This window comes from Mobula hypostoma, chromosome 4 (genome assembly GCF_963921235.1).
Source record: "Mobula hypostoma chromosome 4, sMobHyp1.1, whole genome shotgun sequence".
Classification (NCBI taxonomy): Eukaryota; Metazoa; Chordata; class Chondrichthyes; order Myliobatiformes; family Myliobatidae; genus Mobula; species Mobula hypostoma.
The window spans coordinates 166,792,515-166,812,014 of record NC_086100.1 but is presented as its reverse complement, the minus strand read 5'-3'; the positions used below and the strand labels follow the sequence as shown (position 1 = coordinate 166,812,014).

General features: G+C 46.9%; 1 protein-coding gene across 5 annotated transcripts in view; it reads left to right on the top strand.

Moving 5' to 3' along the window:
- Window positions 1–11,383: 11,383 nt before the first annotated feature.
- The window catches only part of LOC134345745 (uncharacterized protein C4orf54 homolog), an 86,589-nt gene continuing 78,472 nt past the window's right edge, over window positions 11,384–19,500 (top strand). For 2 of the 5 annotated variants that reach the window (XR_010017763.1, XM_063046907.1), the window contains exon 1: window positions 12,849–18,118. Coding sequence is in view for 4 of the 5 variants with exons in the window: in XM_063046907.1 (XP_062902977.1) it covers window positions 13,932–18,098 (4,167 nt within the window). In the remaining variant the exon portion in view is untranslated. Of the gene's footprint in view, window positions 12,783–12,848; window positions 18,119–19,500 lie in introns of those variants that run through there. The other 3 variants (XM_063046906.1, XM_063046904.1, XM_063046905.1) reach the window with 3 other exon arrangements.

The following is a 19,500-nucleotide window of genomic DNA, read 5'->3' as shown; positions in this document are numbered from 1 at the left end:
AAGACTGCAACTGTCTGTTCTCTCTACGGTCCTCATAATTCTATAAACATCTATAAGGTTACTCCTCAGCCTCCCAAACTCCAAGGAAACCTGCCCAATTTATCCGGTCTGTCCTTATAACTCAAGACCTCCAGTCCTGGCAACATCCTTGTGAATTTTTTTTTCTGCATCCTCTCTAACTTAATTATCTCTTCCCTATAACTAGGCAACCAGGACTGCACACATTACTCCAAGTGCAGTCTCAACAACATTTTGTAAAGCTGTAACGTGCTGTTCCAACTTTGTACTCAATACACTGATCAATGATGAAAAGGAGGCCAAGCCCTTTCTTCACCATCTTGTCTACTTGCAGTGAACTTTTGGGGAACTATGTACTTATTTGTACCTTTTGGTCTTTTAATTCTACAACAGGGTCCTGCCATTCACTGTGTGTGTCCTGGTTTAACTTCCCAATATGTATTTGAACTAAGTTCCATCTCCTCCTCCTCCTTCCCTATCTCCCATTATCAATTCTCCTCTCCTATCAGTTTCCTTCTTCTCCAGTCCTTTACCTTTTCTACCTATTACCTCTCAGCTTCCTATTTCATCTCCCCTTCCCCACCCACATGGCTTCACCTATCACTTTCTAGCTTGTCCTACTTTTCCTGCCCCCAACCACCTTATTCTGGCATCTTGCCCCTTCCTTCCCAGTCCTGATTAAGGTTCTTTATCCAAAATACTGGCTGTTTATTCATTTCCATAGAGTTTATTCATTTACTTGCTGAGTTTCCCCAGCATTTTGCGTGCATTGCTCTGGATTTCCAGCATCTGGAAAATCTCTTGTGTATAGATTACATCTGCTATTTTGGCCCACTTTCTCCAGTTGTTCTCAATCTTGATGTAACCTTACAAAATCTTCTTCACTGTCCACTATACCACCACTTTTGGTATCATCTACAAATGTACTAGTTATGGCACCTACATACTAATCCCATTTATATGACAAACAGTCAGGAAGTAGATTAAAATAAGGGAACATATTTCCGATGTATGAAGGATGAATGACTGGACGGTACAGGTTAAAATAACCGATAAAAGAAGCAGAGGTGATATGGGTAAATGGTCTGGATTGGAATGCCCCATCAGTTGGATCAGTTTCAATAGCAGTCTTCAAAAGCAAGTTGAACAATGTGTAGAAGAAATAACCATCGATTAGCTGTACCAGTCAGAATTATTTAAATAAATGGCTTCCTTCCCAATTCCATGATGAATGAGGTGGCAGCAACCGCCTAACCCAATGTGGCATTCCAAAGGGTGGAAGAGGTGGAGTGGTAGACCTGAGGTTATGTTTACTTGTAGTAAGATTGTAATTAGCTGCAAGTCCCGAAGCCAGGGTTGAAAATGATTCATGGACCATTGCTAAAGTTTTCAAAGGATGATTAATATTGATCAAAAAGAACATAGATAAGGTTCTATGGCCAAACAAGTAATGGTCTTGCTCTTTAGCCAGAAGGTTGTGGGTTCAAGTCCCCCTCCAAAGCCTCTGAATGCCTTTGAGTTTTGATTGATATTGAGTGCTGTATGGCGACACAACATGTCTTAACCCCATGCTGCTTCCTCTATAAATTAAAGGGACTACTTTAATGAAGAGCGGGGGAGCCCTCCTTGACTCCTGGGGCCAAAGAAAATACCTTAACCCCTAATATCACTACAACCAATCAGCCACTATCTCAATTCTGCTTTCAGGCCAAGGTAGCTGCAAGGTTTCCTACTCTGCAACATCTCATTGTCTGAAAAGACCTTTAGAGTGCCCTGATCTTGTGAAACGTTCAATACAATTCAAGCAACACACACAAAATGCTGGGGGAACTCAGCAGGCCAGGTAGCATCTGCTGATTTTCTCTTGTTTGTGATTGCAATACATATTCAATTTCCTTTTGCCATCTTCTTCCAACGTAGATAGAGTCCAAACAATTCTTACATCATTAACCGTGCCCAGTTCAGAACTGGGAACGATGAAGGCAAAGTTACCAGGAATGTGCCAAGGGCCTTGACGAGATTCCAAACATCATATTACTACTGAATGTTAACATGATTGAAGCCTCTCCTGATATTACAGGCATGTACATTCTCTACAACTTTACTCATACCTGACTGTTGTTGATAGACGGTATGAGACTGGGAGACTTAACAGTGCTGAAAAGAGTGCCCTCTGCTCACTTTGCAACAGGAAGATTAAAAATTTTGAATAGTCTTAAGAAGAAACTCTTTCATCAGGAGAGTGGAGGAAGTAGATGCTGGAATATTTTTCATGAGAAGATTGGATAAATAGACGAAGGAAGGAAATGTTGCCAAAGTTGTGCGGGAAGAGCAGTGGAGTGGACCAAACCGGTCTAGACACCAATAAAACAGTCCCTGTAATGTATAATACAGGTGTTCTGTCACAAAGCTGGAATAACTCAAAAATGGATTAGGAAATCAATGATGTCCAATAATAAGTATCCATGCACTTAATACAAAAACAGGCTGAGATTCTGGCTTGGCATAATCTATTAACTTCCAGAAACAATGTCAAGCAGGCCCTTTCAGCCCAATGAGCTGCACCACCCAGCAGCCTAATGAACATTTTAATCCCAGCCAAATCACAGGACAATTTCCAGTGGAACAAGGTGGTGTTCCTTTTGATCTTATTGTCAGCTCCTGGTCCTGGCCACAGATGAAAAAACATGTTATCATAAAGACCCTGGATGGTCAACATCCTTTGGTCTAAATAGAAAAGCCAAAAATTACATCGTGTGTGCAGTACAGAAGAGGCCATTCAGTCCTAACCTTACATCTTATCCTTGTATTCCTTCCTCCTTCATGTTTCATGCTCCCCTACCCCACACTGCAATTCTGTATATCCTGTGCAGTGTTCCATGTAGTCAGCCCTCTCTGGGAATAAATATTTAACCTATTTATCTAATAGAGTCATACAGCAATACAGCACTGATACAAGTCCTTCAGCCCAATGTGTCCATGCCAACCATGGTACCCACACATCTAGTTCCATTTTCTTGTGATTGGCCCATATCCCTCTAAGCCCCGAGTAACACAAATGCTGGAGGAACTCAGCTGGTCAGGCAACGTCTAAGGAAAGAAATAAAGAGACAACATTTCAGGTTGACCCACCTCCACATGTATCTATCCAAGTGCTTCTTAAATCATACTTATGGACCACTTCCTCTGGCAACTCGTTGCATATATTCAGCATCCTGTGCATGGATAAAGTTGCCTCTCAAGTCCCTTTTAAATCTTTCCCCTCTCACCTTAAATCTGTGCCCTCTAAGTTTGGACGCCCCTGCACTAGTGAAAAGACTCCTACCGTTAACCTTAAGATGTTTGGATAAGCACCTGAATGGAAGGGGTATGGAGGACTATGGTCCAGGTGCGGGCCAATGGAACTAGGCAGAAAAACAGTTTGGCATTACTGGATGGGCCGAATGACCTGTTTTTGGTGCTGTAGTACTCTGCGACTCTGTGACCTTATCTATGTCCTTCATGATTTGTAATGTCACCCCTCATTCTCCAAAGCACCAAGGAATCTTCAACTTCCATTTATAATTGCTGGGTCTGTGGTAACATTTAATTAGGAATTTTCTCCAGCTTCTAACACTAAATATGGAATATGGTGCCAACTGCACACTGAACCCCAGAATTGTTACTATACAGATTTCTTCCTAGCCTCTCCCTGTCATACTTTACCAATCCCATTCCATCATTTAAATGATCTCTTTTGCATCACCCTCAATCTTCTCTTTTCCAGTAATGATTCCAACTTGCTCATTGTTTCCTGTCAATTATTATTTTTCTGTTCTTATATATTCTAGTTTTTTCACACCCTTTCCATTGTATAACATATTCAATGTTTCCTTTATGTAGAGATACAAGAGACTGCAGATGCGAGAATCTGGAGCAACTCACAACCTGCTGGAAGAGCTCAGTGGGTCGAGCAGCATCTGCGGAAGGAAGGAAACTGTTGACATCTTGGGCCAATACCCCGCATCGGTACTGAAAGTGGAGAGGTGAGATGGGAAGTTGCAAGAAAAGACTAAGATGATTGGTGAAGTGAGGAGGGATGTAAGATGACAGGTAGCAGAGGGGAGAGAGGGGTTGAGTTGGAAAACTGTGAGTGGCAAATGATAGTTGGAGGCAGAAAAAGAGTGAGGAAAAAGAAACAACAGATAGAGCAAGTAGAGGCTGGAGGTGTAAAGATGGGAAACAGTTGCTGGACAGAGAGAAACAGAAACATCAGTGCTGGATTTTGATCAATAAAGGAGGTGAGAATGGGGACCATTAGAGAAGAAGGGAGAAGTGAACAACAGATGGGGGTGGGAGAGTGGGGAAACCCCAAGTGTGATTGCTATTGGAAGAAGGGGACAAAGATAGGTGAAGCGTCCTGGGGGAGGGTGTGAAGAGATTAGAAATGGGACAACCAGAAAATTGGAAGAAGAATTGGGTAGGGAGGGAAGGGATGGAAAATGTGAAAAAGCAATGGGTATCTACCAAAATTGGAAAACTTAAAATCCATGTCATTGGGTTGTAGATTACTCAGATGGAATATAAGGTACTGCTCCTCCGGTTTGTGTTGGGCATTGTTTTGGCAGTAGAGAAGGTGAAAGATGGATAGGTTCGTGTGGGAATGGGGACAGGAGTTGAAATGGTCTGTAACTGGGGAGTTCGGAACGTTCGTTGTGTAGGTGCTCTGTGAAATGGTTGCAAAATCTTTGATGTAGAGGAGGCCCCGTCAGGAGCACCGAATGCAATAGACAGGTGGAGGAGAAATATGTGAACATGTGCCTCGTATGGAGGGAGAGTTTAGGTCCCTAGAAGGTGGTGAGGGAAGTGGTGCAAAGACAATGTTACATCTACTATGAGGGCAGGGGAAAGTGTCAGGGGTAAGGGAGGACTGGATGCGGAGAGCTGAGTGAACTAGGTAGTCATGAAGGAAAAGACGTATCAGGTGGTATGATCTAGTTGCAGCTGGCAAAAATGATACAATAGGGCATGCTGGATTCTGAGGTTTATGTGGTGAAAGATAAGGATAAGGAGGACTCTCTCTTCTGTTCTGTCTCGGAGAAGGTGAGGTGAGAGCAGAAGTATGACAAACAGCGATAAACAGATTGCAATAGCAGCCAGAGCAGAAGGGAAGCCATGCTTCCTGGAAAAGGAAGACATTTCAGATGTCCTGGAAACAGAAAGCCTCATCTTGAGAGCGATGCAGTGAAGATGGAGAGAGTAGCAGCAAGGAATGGTATCCTTGCCACAGACAGGATGGAAAGAAGTACAGTCTAAATAGGTGTGAGAATCATTGTTGCTGCTTCCTGCACCCGTGCAGAATTCATCGATTTTATCACCTTTGCCACCAGATTCTACCCTGCCCTCAAGTTCACTTTAGAGACTTTGCTCACTTTGCTAAATCTCATTGTCTCCAATTCAGGAGTCAAATTATCCACTGATATTTACAGTAAACCCACCAATCCTCACAGCTACTCTATCAGTCTCACATGTACTGAGGTACAGTGAAAAACATTTCATTGCATGTCAATGTCAAAGTAAGCTTACTATCGAAGTACATATTGCTACCATATACTACCCTGTGATTCATTTTCTCGCAGGCATTCATCCATACAGATGATCTCATCACATTGGTACATCGAGGTAGTACGATGGAAAAGTACAAATAAAAAGCAGAATATTGTGTTACAATTTCAGGGAAGGTGTAGTACAAACAGGCAATAAGGTGTAAGGCCATAACAAGGTCAAGATTTCATCTTACTGTATGAGGGGGCTGTTCAATAGCCATATAACAATGGGATAGAAGCAGTCCTTCAGCCTGCTATGTGCTTTCAGGCTTTTCTATCTTCAGCCCAGAGGGACGAGGAAGAAGAGAGAATGTCCAGAGTGGGTAGGGTCTTTGATTACGTTGGCTGCTTCACCAAAGGTAATGGAACTAGCAAAGTTAAGGACAATGGTTGGCCAAAGGGCCTGTTTCTCTGTAGTATAATATGGTTCTAGTTAACATCAATAAACAATCCTTGGCACCTGCTCTCATTGCCTCACACCATGCTGCTCCTCCCTTCAAATGCAATGCCATCGACAATAGTTAATCTCTTGATTCTTCATCAGGTATCTGGGAGTTCACAGCCCATATTCAGAGGTTTGCATGCACGATCCGGATTGACACTCTAGTAAAGGAGAAATGCAATTAAAGCGGATATATACCCAGGCTGAGAAAGAGACCAGTGCACTCATATACTTCCAATTAAACTTTCCGTTAAGTATAATTCTCTAAGCTATCTTCCAGATAGTTTGATAGTAAAACTTTTATCAGCCATAATTTGGTAGAGGGTCAGATGGGCTGTTACATAAGAAATAGGAGCAGGAGTTGGCCATCTGGCCTGTCGAACCTGCTCTGCCAATCGATAAGATCATGTCCTGGACTCATCTCCACCTTTTCCCCATAACGTTTGATTCCCCTACAATGCAAAATCGTCACTTCTGGCTGAGTTGAACTGGAGTTCGAATCCATTTTTACCCTTGGCAATCCAGATATATTCACAATCCATGGCTTGCTTGATACCTGACTAATCAACAGGTTGCACTTGTTGGAGCCAGTCATTTTTCATATGTTAGCATCTGTCAATTTAAGAGAGTCATGTAATGTAATACAGTGCTATTAATGTGCTCATGTGAATCTATCTCAAATGAATGCTTCCTTCCAAAGTTTCTTGTTTATCTGTGCCCAATATTCAGAAAGGAGTTTTCCCCAAATCAGAAGCTGTCTGCAAGATACAAAGGATGCTTCAAATAAAACATTTGGTAAGGTTTTCCCATGCAAAGCTCATCCAGAAAGTAAGGAAGCTTGGGATCCAAGAAGACCTTATTTTGTGGATTCAGAACTGGCTTGCCCACAGAAGGTAAAGGGTGTTGCGGATGGTTTGTATTCTGCATGGAGGATGGTGACCAGTGGTGTCCCACAGGGATCTGTTCTGGGACCCCCTCCTCTTTGTGATTTTTATAAATGACCTAGATGAAGACGTAGAAGGGTAGGTTAGTAAGTTTGCTGATGAAAGAAAGGTTGGGGGGTGTTTTGGATAGTGTGGAGGGCTGTCAGAGGTTACAGCGGGACATCAGTAGGATGCAGAACTGGGCTGAGAAGTGGCAGATGGAGTTCAACCCAGATAAGTGTGAAGTGGTTCATTTTGATAGGTCAAATCTGAAAAAGAATATAATATTAATGGTAAGATGCTTGGCAGTGTGGAGTATGCGAGAGATCTTGGGGCCCATGTCCATAGGACACTCAAAGGCGCTGCACAGGTTGACAGTGTTGTTAAGAAGGTGTGTGATGTGTTGGCATTCAACTGTGGGATTGAGTTTAAATGCCATGAGGCAATATTACAGCTATATAGAACCTTGGTCAGACCCCACTTGGAGTACTGTGTTTGGTTCTGGTCACCTCACTACAAGAATGATGTGGATACTATAGAAAGAGTGCAGAGGAGATTTACAAGGATGTTGCCCAAACTGAACAGTGTGCCTTATGTGATTAGGTTGAATGAACTTGGCCTTTTCTCCTCTGTGCAACAGAGGATGAGAGGTGACCTGATGGAGGTGTATAAGATGATAAGAGGCATTGATTGTGTGGATAGTCAGAGGCTTTTTCCGAGGGCTGAAGTGGCTAACACAAGGAGACATAGTTTTAAGGTGCTTGGAAATAGGAACAGATAGTGATGGGTGCATGAAATGCACTACTGACAACTGTGGTGGAGGTGGATACAATAGGGTCTTTTAAGTGACTTAGATAGGTACATGGAGCTTAGAAAAATAGGGGGCTGTGCTGTAGGGTAATTCTAGGCAGTTTCTAGTGTAGGTTACATGGTCAGTACAACATTGTGGGCCGAAGGGCCTGTAATATGCTGCAGATGTCTATGTTTTATGTTCTATGATCTAAAACAGGATGCAATTCTGGTACCCATCCCCTTCCTTTCCCGTCCTGATGAAGGGTCTCGGCCTGAAACGTCATTTCCATAGATGCTGCCTGACCTGCTGAGTTCCTCTAGCATTGCGTATGTGTTGCTCTGGACTTCCAGCAACTGTGGAATCTCTTGTGTTTATGATAGGCTGTAGTTTGTTATAGTTGGCATTTAACAGTTGATTTGTTCTTGCATGTCTTTAATTTTAATTTGGTTGTCATGAAGGAAAGTTCATAATGAAACAAAATGAACATTTGGGATTTGAGTCAACAGATCAAGCAACAGGGTACCCCCACAACAGAGATGATTACACAATTATGAAATTAACAGCACAAGAAATTGCAGTAGAAGAGCTAGCAAAGTCTCTGTCAAATCAGTTAGAGTTAGATAGAAGTAGGAAAGTGTTAGATTAGAGAAAGATAAAAATTGGGGCAGAAAGGAAAAGATAAAAACGTTACATTTTTACTGAGTGAAGTCACAGCTACTCTCCAGAAGTTGAACATCATTCAGAAAGAGACTGTCCACTTGATACCCTCCACCACCCTAAACATTTTACTGGCTGCACTGTGTTTCACATGACAAAGGCACTGCAGTTACTCAGGCTACCAAAACAAACCCCTACCCCCAACAAAAGACCTTACCCAAGAAAATAATCAAGAGTTGCAGCCAAGGCAATGTTAACTATCCCATCTGGCTTTGGAAGGACACCGTGCTGCCTAGGGGAGAGGTGTTAGAAACCACAGAACAAAAATCAACCGTGAAGGAAGGTCATGCCATTGAAGCCCGGTCAGTCCCAATTGATAATAATGCTGAGACTGCTGTACAGCCCTGTGGTCTATCTCACTGTGAGCTACAGAAACTCAGGATGAGCTGCCAGTGGGATTTGAGACCTCACAGCCTGTGGAAAAGAACTTCTGGAAGATTACAAATCTCAAATAAATAATCCGCTGTTAGGAAATAATTCGTTAAAACAATTGTAGGATGGCACCAACAGCAATTTGAAGATGTTGCTTGTATGGATAAGAATTGGAATTAAGGTTCTATAAAAACAACAAAGAACTAAGCAATGTAATGTGAAGCAATGTGCAGAAAGTTGCATTATAGAACATAGAATAGTACAGCACAGTACAGGCCCTTCAGCCCACATTGTTGTGCCAACTCTCAAACCCTGCATCCCATATAACCCCCCACCTCAAATTCCTCCATGTACCTGTCTAGCAGTCTCTTAAATTTCACTAGTGTATCTGCCTCCACCACTGACTCAGGCAGTGTATTCCACATACCAACCACTCTCTGAGTAAAAAACCTTCCCCTAATATCCCCCTTGAACTTCTCACCCCTTACCTTAAAGCCATGTCCTCTTGTATTGAGAAGAGGGGAAGAGGCGCTGGCTATCCACTCCATCTATTCTTCTTAATATCTTGTACACCTCTATCATGTCTCCTCTCATCCTCCTTCTCTCCAAAGAGTAAAGCCGTAGCTCCCTTAATCTCTGATCATAATCCATACTCTCTAAACCAGGCAGCATCCTGGTAAATCTCCTCTGTACCCTTTCCAATACTTCCACATCCTTCCTATAGTGAGGCTACCAGAACTGGACACAGTACTCCAAGTGTGGCCTAACTAGAGTTTTATGGAGTTGCATCATTACCTCGCAACTCTTAAAATCTATCCTTCGACTTATGAAAGCTAACACCCCATAAGCTTTCTTAACTACCTTATCATTATGAGATGTCAGCAGCAGTAACTCCAAAGACAAACCACCTGTGCAACTAATAACATGAGACATGGGACAACTAATCTGGACAAGGCAATTCACACAAACAGCAAACTACATTGCAACAGACACAGAATGCTGAAGGAACTCAGCAGCTATGGAATTGTTTTGTGCTAAGACCCATCTTCAGGATGGGAAAGGAAGAAGGAAGACACCAAAATAAAAAAAAGGTGGGGGGAGGGAAGGAGGATAGCTAGAAGGTGATAGGTGAAGCCAGGTGGTTGGGAAAGATAAAGAGCAGAAGAGGAAGGAATCTGATGGGAGAGGAGAGTGGACCATAGGAGAAACAGAATGAGGGGATCCAGGGGAGGAGATAGGCAGGTGAGAAGAGGTAAGAGGCCAGAACAGGGAATAGAAGAAGAGGGGAGGGAAAGGGATTTTTTTCACCGGAAGGAGAAATCGATATTCATGCCATCAGGTTGGAGGCTACCCAGACAGAACAGAAGGTTCTCTGTTCCTCCAACCTGAGGAGGCCATGGACTGACATGTCGGAAAGGGAATGAGAATTTGAATGAAAATATTTGGCCACTGATAAGTGCCGCTTTGGGCCGATGGAGCTGAGGTGCCTGACAAAACGGGCCCCCTATTTACGATGGGTCTCACCAATGTGGAGGAGGCCATGTTGGGAGCACTGAAGACAGTAGATGACCTCAGCAGATTTACAGGTCAGGTGCTGCCTCATCTGGAAGGACTGCTTGTGGCAAACTGCATAGCATCAGGTTCAGGAACAGCTACTTTCCTACAATCATCAGGTTCTTGAACCGACCTTACTACTTCATTCCCCCTCTCCCACTCCCCATTCCATCCCAGGTTCCTGTTAAATTGATTGAACAAATTGTGTGTGTGTGTGTTTGTGTGTGCTATTTCAATGTCATTATATATTCGGCTGACTGGCTGGAAACTGGTAGCTGGTGGTAAGAGTCGGGTTGTCGTTCCATGTATAAAACACACCTGTTGTCAGCCTTGTTGCTAACCCATCAACCAGCAAGCAAAAAAAAACACAGCTAACTTACATCTCGTGTCCACCCACAGTAGTACTGAAAGAGGGCAGTGCACACTTAGAGCAGATCCTTGTCCAGGTCAGATTTCTCCTTCATAACTGCGGCCCTTATTTTTAATCTGGTATGATGATTATGTGTCTGCAAATGCATCTATTGCTAGTGAAGTGAACTCTTCACTTGTTTAACACTGGGTCTAACTGATTTGAGTGGATGGGGTGTATTCTTGGCACTGGACAGTCTCTGTTCCCAATAAAAATGATCCCAAAACACCATTAACTTATTTCTAATATATCTATTTTGGGAAATTATGTAGTTAATTCTGAAATTACATCGCCTAGTGCCCCAAAAATCACCTCAGTTCTGCAGACTTCCAAGGCATAGTGTTCTCCCATGTCTGTATTTTAAAAAATTAGCATAAGATGGGTGTATCATATATATATATATATATCTCATACTATATGTATATATATTATAATTCAGCGTGCACATATTTAATTACCGTATTATATCTCTGGATACTTACTTTCAATATTACTTTGTTATCAACCATGCAGTTCTCTGGCATTACACGAAACAGCTGCTTTGTGAAAAGGTTTTATTTTAAGTACAAAATATAACAATTTGTGTATGACCTTTTAAATTTATTTTCCCCCATGACACTTCTGGTTCAATGGGCAGCCCGGTTTTACACAAATCAAAGTTATGCCCTCACTGCGGGGTCACTGATGGACAGGGGTGAGCAGCTTCAAGTCTCCAGGCATCAACATCACAGACGATCTAGCTGGGCACAACACATCGTTGCAATCTCAAAAAAAGTCACACTAGTGGCTCTACTTCATTAGGATTTCAGATTTGCTGTGCATCAACGGCTTACAAATTTCTGTACAGTAGATGTAACGATTCTATAGATGTACGGTAGACAGCATTCTGACTGGTAGCATCACAGCATGGTATCCAGAGTCCAATGCACAGGATGACAAGAGACTGTGGAAAGCTGTAGATTTGGAGAGCTCTATCAAGGGCGCAACACTTCCCACCATCAAGAAGGCAGTAGTGTATCCATCATTAAAGGCACTCACCACCCGGGACACTACTACCAACGGCAGGAAGCTACAGGGGTCTGAAGACCCACACTCAACGATTCAGAAACAGCTCCTTCCCCTCCAACATCAGATTTCTGAAAGATCCGTGAACACTACCTTATTATTCCTTTATTTCACTAATTATTTACTTTGTAACTTATAGATTGTTGCACGACACAGTGCCACCGCAAAGCAAAGAATTTCATGAGTGATAATAAATGTGCCTCTGATGAGGGTTGTAGTGAGGGGCGTGTATCTGACGTTCCCATGCAACACTGAGGGCGTGCCAAGCAGTTGTCCTTCCATCCCAAGGCACTCTTTTGAAGATGGGGAAAGAGCTTTGCTATTGTGCCATATCCGATCTTCCTTCACCCCCTTCAACCAACATCACTAAAAGAACGGCCTGGTTATTTCCAATTGCTGCGTGTGTGCTTCTGTTTTAAGCAAAGTGGCGACGTACCGGAACAGCGAGCACATTTCAAAAACACTGCTGGTTGTAGAGGGGTTTGGGATGTCCTCAGCCAGGACTGGAACTCAAGGCTGCATTTTCGGTCTGGTTTATTCTATCGATCTCAAACATTGATATCAGAAGCCTGTTTCAACCCGACTTAGTTTCCCATTGGCAGGACCCTCTCGACCACCCCTCCCTTCCCCATCTTATTCTCATAACGAGCGAGTGTAATGGTTAGTTTAAAATAGTACTTTATTCAATCGGCATAACTGACGCATAGCCTATGAATAGTTTTGGTTCTGACCCAGTGAGAGTGTTCAATGAAGCGCCGCGAACAAAAACCAAGCGAAACTCCGAGTGGAACTTATTTGACGGTCCACCTCAGCTCGCATCCGCCGGAGGCAATGGACTCATGCCCAGCCACAAGCGAACGGCACTCAGTATTGGCACTGTGAGTTTTTCCCTCGGTCAGACATGGTGTGTATTTCTGATTAGTATCATCATGTGTATCTGATTGATAGATGTCCAGGATAGCATTCCGTTACTACTGTTAATCAAAGGTAAAATAACCTCTTACTGTTCACAATTAGATAGTAATTGGCATTAATATTAGCTATTCGCCCTCAGTTGCGATTGATGAATTTCAGGGATTTAGATTGTATTATTGTAGTTTTCTGTTTAATAAAATGGATACTTTGAAACTAAATTGTAACAACTCGGGAACACATTTGATGAGGTATTGTGTTGGCAGACAATGAATTGCTTGGTCTGCGGAGGTCACGGATGTTATAATTAAGCCCGAATAGCATTTAGGGAATCAAAACTAGCCACGGTGACAATTAATCGACAAATATCCGGCTATTTAAAACATGGTGAGCATATAGATTCAATTTATTTTAATTTGTAGAAACGCTTCTGCTGTAACGCTTCGCCTGGGTCCAAGGCTTATTTTAGACAACCCTGACCTGCGCTTGCGAGCATTGTTCCATTTGAAAGTGCCCGGAAAAAAAAAGTTGCAATAGAACTTCGGAATCAGTTCCCCTTTGGATTCGATGCGATCAAACGAATCCTCAACAGCACAGAGCGCCGGCGAGAGATTCAGTTCGCACTAACGGAAGTTGAAGACAGCGCGGAGGGAAGGACCAAAGAATTCGCCCCACCATTGTCACCAGACTCTTAACTGTGTGTCCTGTCCAAATTCTGAGCGGAAGACGCGATTGCTCCGAAATTTGAATTGCATTATTAGCTGTGCAGGATCACAGGACGGAAGGCCATTCGGGCCATACTGAACTGACTGTCCAATTTCCCCCATTCAACAGAGACCAAACTGTACTATTCCAGGCGTGCCAAGGTAAAATGTAAAACTTCATTTTTTGCACAACTCTGCACAGCTATTTTAAAACATAATATTGTTAAAGCCCATATTGATAATGCATCTAAGATTTTGGCATAAAGTAACTCAGCAGGCGTTATTTTTGATAAGATCAGTATTCCAATAATTAAATTCTTCTTCTTTCTATAGGAAGTCCTGTGCTCGGTGGGATGTCGGCTTGGGGAGTGGAGACATTTGACCAAATGTCTGGGTGGTGACCTGACTGTTAGGACTGTGCAGCCCGTGGCTGGCTCATGCTTCGCCTTCATTTGTCACTGGCGGCGGCTCGGAGCGCTCCCGTGAATGGCGCGGACACTAGCACCGGCAAGAGTCTGCCCCGGGCACTGGGAGCCCCGCTGCCCGCTCGTCCTAGCCCGACTTCTGGCGGCGTGACAGCAAACGGTGGCGGCGCGCCAAGGTGGCGGCGGGAAGAAAGGGAGTGGCCAAAGGACGCGGAGAACAGCGGAGGGGGCTCAGTGTCCGGAGCGAATTCGGAGGCGGGTAGCATGGTGAGGAAGGGGCAAACCTCGGGCGCCCCTCGCCGAATCAGTGCCGACGCAGAGGAAAATCAGGCGGACGAGAGTGACCATTCGGGTTACGACACGGCCGTCGGCTACTCAGATTTCTACGAGAGCTTCAGCGAATGTGCAGAATCTCCGCCGAGCAACGGCGATGCTGGCACGGAAGATTTATGCTCGTGCTTGGGGTCGCAAGCGGGGTCTAAGGGACCGGTCTCGAACTCGGAACCAGACGGGAGCTCCTCCTCCGGCGTGTTGCTGTGGGACCATATGCAACCTTGCAGCAGAGACGAAGCACATTACATCAGCACCCATGAGATTCAGCTCTATGAACTGGACCACGATGGCGAATGCGAGCTCGGTGCCGGCTGGGATGAGGAGGAGAGCAGCGCCTGTTACTCCTGCAGAGACAGCAGCTCTCTCGAGAGCGACGCATCCGAGGAAAGTTGCCGGACTCCTCTGGGCACAAGTTGCGCCGGAGATCTGCCGCCGGCTTCTAGCGCCGTCTCCCCCACCCGGCCAGTTACCGGTGTCCGGGACACTCGTCCGCCGAAAAGTCGGCCTGAGAGCGAGGATTCTGGCGAACGGCTTCACTTGTCTATTCAGGCGGATTCCCACGCCGTAGGCAAACGGAGCGGAGCCCAAGAAAAGCGAAACTCGCCCGCCGCCAATTTCTTGGAATCGGGGAATCAGTGCACGGTGGAAAATATGACCAAATCTCAAACAGTGGGAGATGACACAAAGGATGTAAATTCTCACCGCAGTGTCCCTCCCAGCGCCGGGACTAAATCCATTTGGAAAGCCTTTGGAAATTCCAGTGGAACTTCGAGTGCTGTCAGCGAGTTGGACGACGCGGATAAGGAAGTGCGCTCTTTGACCGCTCGGACTTTCCGCAGCCTTGCTTGCGCCGGTGACGAATATCTCGACACTTTCAGCGCCGACTGCAGGACATCCACCGAGCAGTCGTCGGACGAGATCGTTGCGCTCAACCGCTGCGCCACTTACATCGACCTCAAGTGCCGCAACACTGCGGGCGAGAAAGGGCAGGTTGAGTTTCCGACCAAAAGTGCAAAATCAGGCGTTAGGCAAGGAAGCGGAAACCAACGCGAAGAATCAACGCACCTTCCTACTCCCGTTAACACGAAGCATGGAAACCCGGCGGACAAGCAACCCTCCAAAAAGCAACTGCATCTGTCCGGGAAATTTGAACAGATTGGATCCAGGGTCATAACTTTAACTGAGACCTTAAACTTCAGATACGATGTCAAGGAGCACATCTCAGGCAGGAGAGAGAGCGAAAGGCGAGTGGAGTTGGCCCGAGGTGTGGTCGGATCGCGTTGCGCCGATGAGGTTACCGAGTGCATGCCAAGGGAGGAGGGAGGCGAAAGCATTAGGGGGATCAGCAAGACAGCGGAGGCAATGGATGGCGCACAGAAGAAATCCAAGTTCGCCTCCAATCTCTTGCAAAATGTCATCTGGAAGAAAATGCAATTCGAACAGGAGCTCAAGATGGAGCGGGGGGAGATTACTGACACATCGTTCGCCGGTCGAACGAGTCCATCTGCCGCCGAATTTCCTAAGGCACCTCCGCTGCAGCGTGAGGTGGAACCGAATTCCAACAGGCTTTCCGGCGGAAGCGTGGAGACTTCCCCCGTCCCGGTGGAGAGCGCCGGAGAAGCTGCACCCTGTGACCACCCTTCGGCGCCAAGTAACGCCCGGCTGACGACAGGTGAGTCCGGGGACGGGTGCAAGGGCACATTGCAACGGAGTCAGCACAGCGCTTTCAGATCGTGGAAGGAGGGTGAGCAGCAAACGCCCGGTCCCGGCAACAAGCCGGCGCAGCGCGTCCGTGCGGAAATTGGTGGCCACCCGCTCTGCAAAGATACTAAAATGTCTCACCTCTTCGTGCCCAGCATCCATAAGGCTCCCGGTAGCGGCAGAAGCGAACCGTTGGCGGCCAATGTCAAAAACACGATGACGGAGGGTGAGCAAATCCTGGCGGCGGGTGGCGATGGCGACATACTTTCCAGGTCGCCCGAGATCAAGATCCGACTGAGGAACGTTAAGGGCGCAGGGCAGAGCCCGTTCAGCATCGCTAAGCTGCTGACGCCCAAACTGACGGGCGGCACCGGCGGCCCCAGCAAGGGGACGAGCGATGGCAGGTGTCCGGCGGCGGGCGGGGAGCGCGCGGACGATGGCCGTGTGCGCGCGCCGCCCTTTACTGTGCGCGATGTCCGCGACAACATCCACAAGCTGCAGGCGCCCATCCACCAGGTGAGGGACGTGAGGAAGCTGGTCAAGAGCTCCTACCATGTCATGACGCTAGACGGCGGTGGTCTGGGTCCGAGTCCAGGCGTCGAGCCGGCGGCCGAGCAACGAGGGGGCGGGGGCGGCGGCGGAGCCCCGCTGCCCATCGTCATCAAGTGCCAGGCAGTCAGCAGGAAGGAGCTGCCTGGGGTCCGGCCCGAGGTCGAGGACGCTGAGCCTGCCATGAAGAGCGGTTCGGTCTTCGTGCACAGGGCGTCCGGGCGCCTTCCACTCCACGAGGCGGCGGGCAGCCGGGGTCCGGTCGGGAGTCCGCCGGCGGCCGAGAAGCGAGGAGGAGGCAGCGCCAGGGCGGCGAGTAGCAACCAGCTGGCGCTAGAGAAGCTGACAGCGGCCGTCCGGAGCATGGAGCAGCTCTATGTCTTCGACAACAACGAATGGAGGCGCAAGAACGAAAAGGGCCCGGGGCCCGGGCCCCTGGCGGGCAGTCATGTGCTGTCACTAATTGCCAGCGAGGAGTCGTCGAGCTCGAGTGCGGTTGTCACGCCGGGCGGCGGTGGACCAGCCCGGGCCGAGCAGGAACACCTTCCCTCCAAGGAGGCGACGCGCGCGGCTGTCAAGCCACCGCCCGCTCCGGTGGTCGCCGCCGCCCGATGTCAGGACCGCGACCCACCCAAACCGCCACCGTCTCTCCCTTCCGTTCCGCCAGCGGCGGGCGGGGCTGCCCGGGGCGTCATGCCGCAACTCTTCGCCGTGGCGCCGGTAGCCCCGCAGCCCTCGCCGTTGGCCGCCGGCAGGAAGGCTGTGGTCGGGTCGCCGCCAGATTTTCGCCTGTCGCACACGCAGCCACGTCCGGCTCAGGAGGAGAGCGAGAAGACCAGCAAGGCGGCATCCCAGCAGAAGCCGCCCCTTCCCCCGCCGCCGCCCGAGCACGAGAACTACCTGACCATCCCGGTAAAGAAGCCACCCGCCGCCGCCCGCGAGCCGTCGCCTCCTGTTGTCTACCAGCACCAGCAGGCTCAGCTCGTCCGCCTCACGCCGCCGCTCAGCCCGGGGAAGGTACAACCGGTGCCGCCCGTTCTGATGGACAGCCCCTCGATGCCTTATTTCCCAGTGCCGCAGACCCAGCGGAGGATGTTGCTGGACCCCGCCACCGGCCAGTACTACCTGGTGGACACGCCAGTGCAGCCCGCCCGCAGGCGGCTCTACGACCCAGAGACCGGTCAGTACGTGGATCTCCCGCTGCCTCAACAACCGGTGGCCTCTATGCCAGTGCCCATGTCACCTATTGCAATCAACCCTGGCACCTACGGACCCACCTACATGATCTACCCTGGTTTCCTGCCGCCACCAACCATGCTGCCCACCCTTCCACCCGCCCCGGATACAGAATACAGCGAGGCCGGCAAAGGCAGCGGCGTCCCGAAGCCTCAAACTGAGCCCCAGTACTTGGAGAGTCCTTATTACTTCCCAACGGGAAAATCCATAACCAGCGGCCAGACTACGACGGGCAGAGTTTGTAAGGGGCCGTCGGAGGCGAAACCCGTTATCAGCATCACTTCCCAGCAGGGACCTCGGATCATCGCCCCTCCTTCCTTTGATGGAACGACCATGAGTTTTGTAGTCGAGCACAGATGAGGACTCGTCCCACGCCCCGCGTAAGTAGTCAGTTGGTTAGACACCTTTCACCTTGCCGAATGTTTTGTTTTCTGTTTTTGTTTTTTTGAGTCTGAAACCTTTGGCTAAATTAATTAATATATTTTAAATGAAAAAAAAATCACGGGGGGGGGGTTATCAGAATAAATTTACAGATAGTCTAGAAGTTAAGCAGTGTTACTGAAGCGAGAATAAGCTATCTTGCTGATGAGCTCCGAAACTTAACTCAGGGTCAGACATTAAGTTTATGAACAATCTGATCACGTTTCTGTTAGTTGTCAGGGAGAGGGACGGAGCTGTTAGCCAAGGAATTGACGTCTGACTGACGCCATAGAAAATGAGTTAAATTTCCCCAGTATTTAATTGGAATTAGCTTTTCCTCACCCAGTAGACACGTCAACCCAGTAGCCTGAGATTTTGGATGTAATGGAAGTGTCTACAATTGAGTGTCAACAACCTGAATGTAGAATCTGAGTTTGTGTTTTAGGGTGATGTTGTCTGAGGAGAGCAACTGGACCTGACATAGGGGAGGTGACTGAGACCATTGATCCAGAGATGAATACAGAATTCTAGGTGGTACTGAGAAAGTGCTGCAGTTCCAGAGGTGCCGTAACTTTGGTTGAGACAATAAAACATGGTCTTGTCTGCTCACTCAGATATGAAAGGAGAGCTTTCTGATAGCTTTCAGAATGATCAGGCTCTTATTTTAAAGGTTTTGCCCCCTTTGCTCTGTCCATTCATCAGAAGAAATAGTTCCTTAATAGACATGCCATAATATTTAATGTTCTTTAACATATAAATTATATTTCCATTACCTTCTGAAGCGAACACAATTACATTTATAGGGCAAATAATACCACATGTTGCATTTTGATAAACTTGGCTGATGTGCTGCATTGGTAGGAACATGGCCATGCTCGTGCCCTTTTTCCATATTTTTCCCCTGTCAAATCTTCTGATTTCACTCCTACTATCCCATTAAATCTTGCTTCTTTGCTCAGAATTTTTACAACTTTCCATTACGTAATGGACATGCGCCATTACTGTGCGGACATTGTCCGTTCTCATGCAGATAACCACACGAAGTGATTATGTAAGTGAAGTGTTACATTTGGAAAGTTAAATCAGGGTATGACTTGTACAGAGAATGGTTGAGCCCTGGGGAGTTTTGTGGAACAGAAGGATCTAAGCTCATGAAAATGATTCTGGGATTGAAAGGCTTATCATAGGAGGAACATTTAATGGCTCTGGGCCTGTACTCACTGGATTTCTGAAGAATAGGGAGTGGGGGGGGGTAAGATCTCATTGAAACCTATCGAATGTTGAAAGGCCTGGATAGAGTGGATGTGGAAAGGATGCTTCTTATCGTGGAGGAATACTGGTC